The following is a 10266-nucleotide window of genomic DNA, read 5'->3' as shown; positions in this document are numbered from 1 at the left end:
AAACACAATAAATGCACAAAGAAAACTTGGAAGGAGGCGAACTTTACCGAGATGCTGAACTTTTCGTCCAGTCCCACTGGTTCTACGTGTTCTGCTTCATGTGCGCTTGTTTCCGGGACGTCGGTATTCTCCAGGTTATCGGCTTCCTCCGAGACCTGCGAAAATATTGTCTGCTCATAAAAACCAACATCCTCCTCCAGATCAATCTCCATCTTCATCGGCATTTTCTCTGTGAAATTTTTGGCTTCTCTGCAAAAATTTTGGCTCTAAGCGTTATATATTGCGGTGATTCGCGCGCGCCTTAAATTATGAAAAAAGAAGCGCCAACTTAAATCTCCGGGGTCGGGCTGGAAGACGGGTCGGGTTTACGAGGTTTACGCAAGTCAATTGACTGTTTAACCCTTTCCACGTAAGCAAGCAACCGAATACATGATTGTGATCGGATTCCACACAGAATAATTTCTCCATGAATTCTGTGGTTGCTTGTCATTCCAAAAAAGTCTGAAAAAGAAAGAAAGCCCATGTCGGCGAAGCCGTTAACGAGATTCCGGCGAGTTCAGATTCGGTAGATCTGGAGAGGCATCGCGAGGAAGAACCGAACGAGGGAAAGCAACAGCAGGGGCCATGGGCTGGGGATGGAAGATCTACGAAGGCACGGTAGTGATCGGATCACTATGTCTTCTTGGCTGGGCTGGGCTCTGGTTCCTCAACCGCCGTCTCTACAAAGAATACGAGGAGAAGCGTGCCCTCGTCCAGATCCTCTTCAGCCTTGTCTTTGCATTCTCCTGCAACCTTTTCCAGCTCGTTCTCTTTGAGATCCTCTCTGTTCTCTCTAAAGAGTAAGGACCTTTCCTCCATTTTTGCTTTCGTGGGGTAAGGTTTTGGGATTATAGGGTTTGAAATTATATCTGGAATTTTGGTTGATTTGTTGGATTGGCTTATGGTTCAGTGTCTTGCCGGTTGAGAACTGCTGCGCTTTTGCTGGTGATGTATTGAGGATTCCTCAGTGTAATTACATAAATGTTACATGCATTGCTTGTAATGTGGTTCGTTGTAGCGTTGCGTATAATTAGGCCTCTTGCTTTTCGGGCTTGGTAGTCTGCAAGACTTCGAGGGCCAAGGCATCGGTGGGCTCTTGCGGTTTTAGGTTGAGGAATTCGAAGTTTTGAGTTACTGCACGAAATCAGGAATATTTGTTTAATTCAATGGATTTACCCACACTTTAATGTCTTGTCTGTTGAAAGCTGTTGCACTTTTTGCCAGTGATGATGATTGATGAGTGTAATGAAATCAAACAACAGTGTAATATACTTTGCTTTTTGTTGTGCTTCGTTGTAGTTTTGGTCCTAATGAGGCATCTTGCTTTTAGCTTTGGTAGTCTGCAAGTCTTCTAGGGACACAAAATGTTTGTCCCATGAATTTACTGTCTTGCCAAGGTTTAAATTTTTTGCTAGGTGGATTAGAGCTGACAATTGTTGCTTGATTCATTTGATTTGCTCACACTTGAGTGTCTTTTTAGTTGAGATTTGGTGCACTTATTGCTAGTGATGTATCAAGGATTTATCACTTCTATCAATTCAAACAACAATGTCGCATCCATTGCTTCTCATTCTGCTTCTCTGTAGCTTTGGGCATAGCTAGGGATTATAATTTGTCCTTGCTAGTCTAGGTTTCATTGTGCCGGCATTAGGCATTTGCTTGTATTTATTAGGACGTCCAAACACCTGTTATTTATATCTGGAATTGGACTGGTCGAATAAACCCCATTTCAGCTGTCCATCAATTTTGAGCGATAGGAATTGATTCCACTCAAAGCATAGTTTTTTTTAATAAAATATTGAATTAATCCCACCAATTGTACAATTATTATGATTACTTTGATTGCAGTGCAAGGTGGATAAATTGGAAGATTGACCTATTTTGTTTGATATTGTTGCTGGTGTTTGTGCTGCCATATTATCACTGCTATCTGATGCTGCGGAACAGTGGTATGTTTTGAGTTTCCATTAGTTCCCACTTATCTACTGCTACTGCTATTACTCTTGTAATTCTTATTTATTTTTTTGACAGTTATCCTTTTCAACTTCAAGTTAATGTTATTGATGTTACCAAGCTTGCCTATCTCTTAATTCACATCATTATCATAACAATTAATCATTAGCGTTTTTCCAGTTATTTGAGCCTGGCTTTTTGAATCCTTCATTAATTTTGTTGAGTGCTGCATCTCTCTTTATCCCATGAGCAATATCTTAGTATGACCATGACAGTTGAACTGAAAGTAAATATATTGTTGCTGCCACACCCAAGTTAGCAATGGCAACTCATGAAAATACCTCCAAGTTAAATGATGGAAAGTTCTGATAGATGCAATGATAAAAATAGAGATGTGCAGAAGAAATTTCATGATATGGATCATGAATGTGTTTTACTTTTTTTCATTTTAATAATCTAGTTACTTGAAAACATGATATAAAAAACAGCTAACAACATACTCAGTGTGTGAAGCACCGAACAATATAGAGGGTCTTCCAAGGAGTTGATTTATACAACATTACCTCTCATTATGAAATGTCTTTTTCTGGCTCTCGAATCTGTGACCCCAAGCTACAAGTGATGCAACAACCATATCTCTATGCCTACCCTCTATTGAGTGATGGATGTCATAGTTCAATTATCGAAAAAGTAATTTCTATTTAGATTTATGGATTGCCATGTTTGAAAAGGCCAAATACAAGATGGATTAGCCAGTTTTAAAGTTTTAAGTCGCTCTAAACTTTGATTGAATATTGTTTTGTTTAATTCCTATTGCTTGTTTTATATGGATTTTTCAACATAGTTCTGTTAGAATATGACTGATTTCCTACATATATGTATTTCAAAGGGTGAAAATGCCAAATATAGGCCACAACATTTAGTTTTCTATTGCTATGCCTTGTTGTTTACAGAACTAACAAACACCCCCAATATGAACTATCCAACTAGTAAATTTGTGTGTGCCACAACCAACATTAACAATTTGATGAAAGGAAAAAAATGATTTGTGCTTGTTGTGTTCTTCCATATTTGGGTTGTCATATCATAAATGAATGTAATTATGTGAGTTTTGTCAATATTCATGTTATGGGTTTTGTGCAATAATTTTTTTTTGTATTTTTAACAATTTGAATTACCTTTTTAAAAAAGTTATGTTTAAAATATTGAGAAATCATGCAAAATAATCCCCATAATTTAATGTTTCATTGTACTTCATATTTGACAGTATATATATATATATATTATGTTTATATTAAGAATTGACATAATTTTCTTTTTTGTGATAGGATTGAGAAAAGAACGTGTTGCGTTTGGGGCAATCATATTCTTACTAGCGTTTCTGTATGCTTTTTGGCGCATGGGGATTCACTTTCCTATGCCTTCTCCTGAGAAAGGTTAGCACATAGAATTTTAAACTTTTATCTTCATAATTTTGTGCTTAGTACAATTGTTGCCACCTTTGTTATGACTATCAAATATACATGCTTATGTTGGATGCTTTAATAGGCATTCCATATTTTGGGGGCTAATCATCATTTCCTATTGCATTGTAATTCTAAATAATTCTTAAAATTTTGATTTAATTTGAATTGTTTGTCAGCGTAGAAAATTATTTTAGGAAAATACTTTATTTATGGTTTGTAGAGTTTGCTTATTTTGTTATAGCTTGACATATTGTATTTGCTGCTTTGTTTCTAGAGTGGTTCTCTATCAATAAATATAGAAATATGTTTTGCCTCAACATGATATCTTAGCAGGGTTAACCTAATCTTAGTCACTAGTCCCTTCCTCCATAATTAATACCTAAATAAAATTCAATGGTTCCAATTATCTTCCGTGGCTAAGGGACTTTCCTTTCAATCTCAATAGTATCATCACAAAAGGATCTATTATGGAAATAAGTTATGGATACTGACTACCCCTCCTGACATTAAATCAACCTCATATCGATGATTTTACACCATTAAATTTTATCTTGATGGCCTTATTGATTGATATAAGGTCACCAGGTTTAACTTTGTTTGGATTATTTTTTCTTTCACTATCAACCAAGGCTGATATAAGGTCACCAGGTTTAACTTTGTTTGGATTATTTTTTCTTTCACTATCAACCAAGGCTGGCTGTTGCTACAAATCGATATGAGTAATACCTTCCTCTATGATGTCTTACTGAATCCATTTATATGGTGCAACCATTAGGGTACATTACTTATGTGGAGACCAGATCATGGAAGCTCAAAAAGGCCCTCTATGACTAAAGCCTAGTTTTTATTGAGGCTGGCCTTTGCAAACACAACAGATCACTCATCTTTATTAGAGATACTTCATTTGGCGTTGTTATCTTGGTAGTCTATATAGATGACATTTTTGTTACAAGGAGTGCCATAAAATAAGACACTATCTATAAGAGTACTTTTTGACCGAAGTTCTGGATTTTCTGAAATACAATAGTGATAGAATTTTCTTACAGTAAAGGAATTTCTTTGTCACCAATATGCCACCAAACTTCATGAAGAAATTGATTTGTTAGATTGCAAACATTTTTGACACTCATAATGTTGCTAACAAAGAGAAATTTTTTGAGGATGTTCTCATTATCAATGGTTGGTTAGAAAATTAATTTATCTTTCTGTCACTATATCCTAAATAGTGATAGGAAGATAAGATTAGAGAGAGTCGCCTTAGTTGGTTTGGTCACATAAAACGGCGGCCTCCCGATGACCCGGTTAGGAGAGTAGAGGTAATAGATTTGACTTATGTTAAGAAAGGTAGAATCAGACCTAAAAAGATTTGGTTAGAAAATATTAGGAATGACTTTTCTTTATTAGATTTAAACGAGAATTTGACTTTTAATAGGACACAATTGAGAAAAAGGATTCATGTAACCGACCCCACGTAGTGGGATAAAGGCCTCATGTTGTTGTTGTCACTATATCCTAAATCTTTGTTTTTTTGTAGGGATTCTGTCAACATATGTAAACCTCTAAACAAAAGCATTGTAAAGCTATTATGTTTATCCTTAGATATCTGGGAAAGAACTATACATTAAAAATGGGCTTCTTAATATGGAAGCTTTTTTTAATATTGACTATGTTGGATTAGTTGATGATAAAAAAATTCACATTTTGGTATCATATATTTTACAGAGTCACTTAGTCGCTTGAAAAAGTGAAAAATAGTTAGATCAAGCTCTGAGACAGAATATAAGGCCAAGATATACTCTAATACTCGACATGTGCAATTATGAGGGTAAAGTCCCTCTTTGGAAAATGCAATTTTTCTATTACATAACCTATGGCTTTAAACAAGATAATTGTGTTGCCATCTATATTACCAGTACTATCTTGTTCCATGAAAGAAAAAATGTATTGTGATTGACTATAGCTTCATTCAGGATACGCTGCTATCAAAAAGATCTTGCCTCATGTTTCCAGCTTAAAACAATTAGCTAATATATTTACCAGGGCGTTTTGTTCACTTTAGTTTTTGAAGTTATGTAAGTTGGATCCAATTGATAACATCTAGCTTGAGGGAGAGTATTAGCACAGGCAATATTAGTTTAGGAAACTACTTTGTTTATATTTAATGGAGTATGCTTATTTCATTGTACAAATCTCTTTCCGCTCAACAGTTTTCCTTGTTGATTTCATGAAAGAAAAAAAAAAACCCGATGCTACAATTTACCTTTTGTTGGAGTTTTTTGGAGTCATACCCATTTTTTTGTGTTTTTATTTTATTTTCCTTGTAATTCATGAAAATATATTTTCTAAATGTCGTGCCATGACAACATTTTGATCATTACACAAGTGAAAAACTATTCCGGAATATGATTGCATTGCATGTCTGTTACCCGTTTTTATGAGCTATGTCTGACCATTTAATATATTTATCTTTCATGGCTGGTGAATAGTGAACTTGCTTTTTCCTGCTATTTTTTATCCAATGGACACTCATATGATCTAAACAATTTGTATGATTAATTTTATCTTCATAATATGTTTATTTGAAGTTTTGAACATATCAATTAAATCCACACTTGGTCTTGGAACATTGATGTACTTTCTGTTTCAGGATTCTTCACAATGCCTCAGTTAGTTAGTAGAATTGGTGTAATAGGCGTGACTGTGATGGCTGTGCTGTCTGGTTTTGGAGCTGTCAACCTGCCTTACAGTTATTTGTCCCTCTTCATCAGGTGCATTTCATTTTTAGTCATACAGATATTGCTTCATAAATCTATTGAAATATTATTACTCTTGTCTGCTTGGGCTGTTCAAGCACATGCATTGTATTAATCAACTGGATTTAAAAAAACTCGAATTGTCACCAAATATAGCCTCACTATGATGGAATGGTCATTGAGCTGATTCCATGAAATTGCCATATTATAATCCCACTTCTAAATCGTCGTAATTAGTATATCACTGAAAATTTCCTCCCCTTCCAAGCCGCCATTCCAGTTAATAGTCATTAAAGATATGTTGAGGCTGCCATGTCTTTGCAAATGGGCCATAATTCTTGGGTTTGTTTGCCTTGGGTGGCTATGTTGATCCGTCCATCACATGCTTAAATGCAAGGCTGGTAAGACAAAAATGATTTGGCAGTATATTTTTTTATATTCTTACGTAGTAGTAATGTGGCTTTCATTGTGAGGGAGGAAGCGAGGCAAGTTCTTAATGTTATTCATGTAAATGAATTGTAGTACAGCCCTTGTGAATGTTATCTAGGCAATCAAATCTTCTATTGGGTATAAATATTGGTAGGTGTGCAGGTTTAATAAGAGTGTGCTCTTAACCCTTATTCTTTTCTTCTATAGATGGAATCATTCACTTTCTGATGGTTAGTTTCCCTTTTTCCTGTTTCTTTTCCACTATTTTTTTTGCCCTTAAATTTTCTTTGGATAGGATTTGGGAGAGTACATGAATTTTATCAACTACTATTAGTTTGGTGGAATAGAAGTTGCCTAGCTTTATCCTATTCATTTGATGTTGAAGTGGCTCAAGTGCAATTGAGAAGTGGCAAGTTACTGTCATCTCCGCCAACGAAGGGGATCCCCAATAAAGACAAGGGGAAGGAGATAGTTATTAATGAAGATATTATCCCTAAAGACCCCAAGAAGAAGGACACTTTAGCCAAGAGAATAGATTATAATATCTTGTCCCATCTAAGAAAAATTCCGATGCAACTCAGTATATACGACGCCCTTATAATGTATAAGGACCTTCGGGAGATTTTCATTCAGGCTCTCAAAGATATTGAAAGGTATGAAATGTATTTTGCTAAGCGCAACATGATAGAGGTTTTACAAGCCCGTAAGCCGATCATCATCTTCACTGAAGACGACATGATGTTCGGAACTGCAGATCATAACAACCCTCTATATATTACTACAGAGAGCGACGATATGATAATTAGCCTAATTCTAATCGATCCTGGGTCTTCCATTAATCTTATAAGCATAAAAGCACTGAGATCGATATGCCTCGACGTAGAACACCGCGGCCCAAATAAGTTAATGGTACATGGCTTCAATGAGAAGGGCAAAAGACTCTGGGATCATTTATGCTTTACCTCACATTTGGAGAACTTCATACAAAGGCTAAATTCAATGTAATTGACATGAACACTTCATTCAAGGCGCTACTGGGTCGCCCATGGTTGCGTGAATACGACATCATCCCATCAATATTACACCAGTGCAAGAAATATCTCAGGGACGAAGAAGAGTTCAGGATTATAGGTGACATCCAGCCCTTCGCGGTCTATGAAGTAACAATCAATGAAGATGCTAAATACTTCAATCCGAAGAAGCTAAAGCCATCAAGCTCTCTTGAGGCTAAGGTATCGAACTCAAAGACTGCAAAGTGGCCCAGACATGAAGGTGAGAAGAAGCAAGAAATGAGAAAGAAAAACTTGTCGACTTTTCCCAAAACAGTCACCACTTCTAAAGAAAGAAAACATATGCCTCACCTAGGGAGTGACACAAATAAAGATGATGCCACCTCTACCAAATTTCAGAGTATGCCAGTCAACGACCAATGAGATAAAGAAGGCTGAATATTCAGATTATGATTACGACTACGAGTTTACATACTCGAGCAAGGTGCAGTGTGTATTCTCAAGAAGAATATGTTGCCTGTCAATCTCAGACAAAGTGTTCGTATTTACGCGTATTTCCTTGCAACATTTCAAAGAAAATTATTCCACGAGGATTTCATTCAGTTTAACTGAATCCCGGACCAACAAAGAAGCCGAATATGAAGCTCTAATAATGAGATTGGAGATTACGATCGATGTTAGAATCCATAATATCCAAATCTTTGACGACTCTCAACTTGTGATAAATTAAGTCATAGGTAATTACAAGATTTGCAAACTTGGATTGGCCAAATACCGCCAGTGAGCCCTTGAGCTTTTAAAACAAGTACCAAATATTAGAATAGCTTGAGTTCCTCGAGGTCAGAACGCCAAGGTTGATTGCTTGGCCAATTAGTTAAGAGATGACTAATACCAATGAGGAGATGCCTATGCTGATTGGGGTTCATAGTTGTCGGGTCTTAGAGCCAACAATCTTACAATTCCCGCAAGCAGAGAGAATATCAAATTTGAGCCAGTAGGATATAACTCCTATTGATCCTCAACCTCCCTAACAAAGCAGTATTGGAAATTAACCAAAAGAACGCCATATAGCTAATAGACGTAAATCCAACAGATGCTCAGAATCGTTATTGCATTGCTTAGATGTTGAAGTAGAAGATAATTGGACACAACCATTAATCGACAACTTTAAAGAAAGTGAACTTCTAACAAACAAATCTCTAACCACACAAATTCGGACACGTTTATTAACAACATGCTGTATTGTCGGACTTTTGATCAAATATGGCTAAAATGCTTAGGGACCAAGGAAACTAATTGAGTGGTAGCTGAAGTTCATGAAAGACTCTATGGTGTACATCAGTCAGGTCCTAAAATTGTCGCTAAAATCAAAAGGATGGGCTACTATTGGCCGACAATGGTAAGGAATTATATTGACCATACTAAGAGGTGCCACGAGTGTCAGATTCATGATGAAGTTATACATCAACTGCAAAATCCACTGAACCTTACAGTAACATCTTGGCTATTTGAATGCTGGGGCGCTGATATAATTGGGCTGATAGATTCGCCTTCATTAGTCGGACACCGCTTTATACTGGCAGCGATGGACTACTTTTCTAAGTGGGTCGAAGCAGCTCCATTCAAAGAAGTTACGTTTGAGTATGTGATAAACTTCTTTGCTCATAATGTTGTCTATAGTTTTTGTGTATCGCACTTTATAATTTCAGACAATGACACAACATTAAAATTTATAAGTTCGTTGATCGGCACAAAACATTGCCGTTGCTAGGTCCCAAGTCCTGGATGAGAAAAGTGGAGGGTTGCGTTAGGTAGTCGACAACTAGCGTAAAATTTGTCGAATAATAATGACATGAATCCTTTTGAAAATTGTGTGAATGCTAGGGCATCCCTTAGAAGCGACGCGTTGTATGACCTGAATACAGTGACCAGTGTACAAGGGCCGCTGCACCAGTGCCCGAGTGCAGTGTTAAATAGGCAAGAGTTCTCACATCAAAGATGAATGTGGGAAAAAAAGCTAGTTCATGAAACTAAAATTAGGATAGGAACTTATAATATAGGTTCTCTTACAGGAAAATTAATGGAATTAATAGATATTATGATTCATAGAAAGTTAAATATTCTGTGCATTCAGGAAACTAAATGGGCTGGAGATAAGGCTAAGAAGTTTGATAGTTTATGATTTAAACTTTGGTATTCGGGTAGGAGTCGTACTAGAAATGGTGTAGGTATTATTATAGATAAGAGTTTAAAGGACAATGTTATAAAGATTAATATGATTGAAGATAGAATTATATCTTTAAAGATTGTTGTTGATGCTAAGATTATTAATATTATAAGTGATAATGCTTATCAAGTAGGTTTGGATATGAGTTCAAAATTAATTTTTTGGAATGACTATAATTAATACAAAAGATACCTCTTGAAGAAAGAAATTTTTATTGGAGGAGATTTAAATGTACATGTTGATAGAGAGGTATATGACTTTAAAAGTATTCTTGGTGATCATGGGTTTGGAACGACAAATGAAAATGGCAAGACCATATTAGATTTTTATTTAGCTTATAATTTTTTAATTGCTAATATTTTATTTAAGAAAAGGATTGAATATCTCAT

At 35.9% G+C, this 10266-nt stretch overlaps 1 protein-coding gene across 1 annotated transcript in view; it reads left to right on the top strand.

Annotated features, from left to right (window-relative positions):
* The first annotated feature begins 479 nt into the window (after nucleotides 1–479).
* LOC110115701 (GPCR-type G protein COLD1) overlaps nucleotides 480–10266 on the top strand; it is a 79066-nt gene continuing 69279 nt past the window's right edge. The window contains exons 1-4 of the mRNA XM_020849015.2: nucleotides 480–839; nucleotides 1888–1988; nucleotides 3321–3428; nucleotides 6106–6226. Coding sequence (XP_020704674.1) covers nucleotides 625–839; nucleotides 1888–1988; nucleotides 3321–3428; nucleotides 6106–6226 — 545 coding nt within the window. The 5' untranslated portion in view covers nucleotides 480–624. The remainder of the gene's footprint in view (nucleotides 840–1887; nucleotides 1989–3320; nucleotides 3429–6105; nucleotides 6227–10266) is intronic.

Source organism: Dendrobium catenatum, unplaced genomic scaffold, assembly GCF_001605985.2.
Source record: "Dendrobium catenatum unplaced genomic scaffold, ASM160598v2 fragScaff_scaffold_1125, whole genome shotgun sequence".
NCBI classification, from domain to species: domain Eukaryota; kingdom Viridiplantae; phylum Streptophyta; class Magnoliopsida; order Asparagales; family Orchidaceae; genus Dendrobium; species Dendrobium catenatum.
Note: the sequence above shows the minus strand (reverse complement) of the source record. Positions and strands in the feature narration are given on the sequence as shown.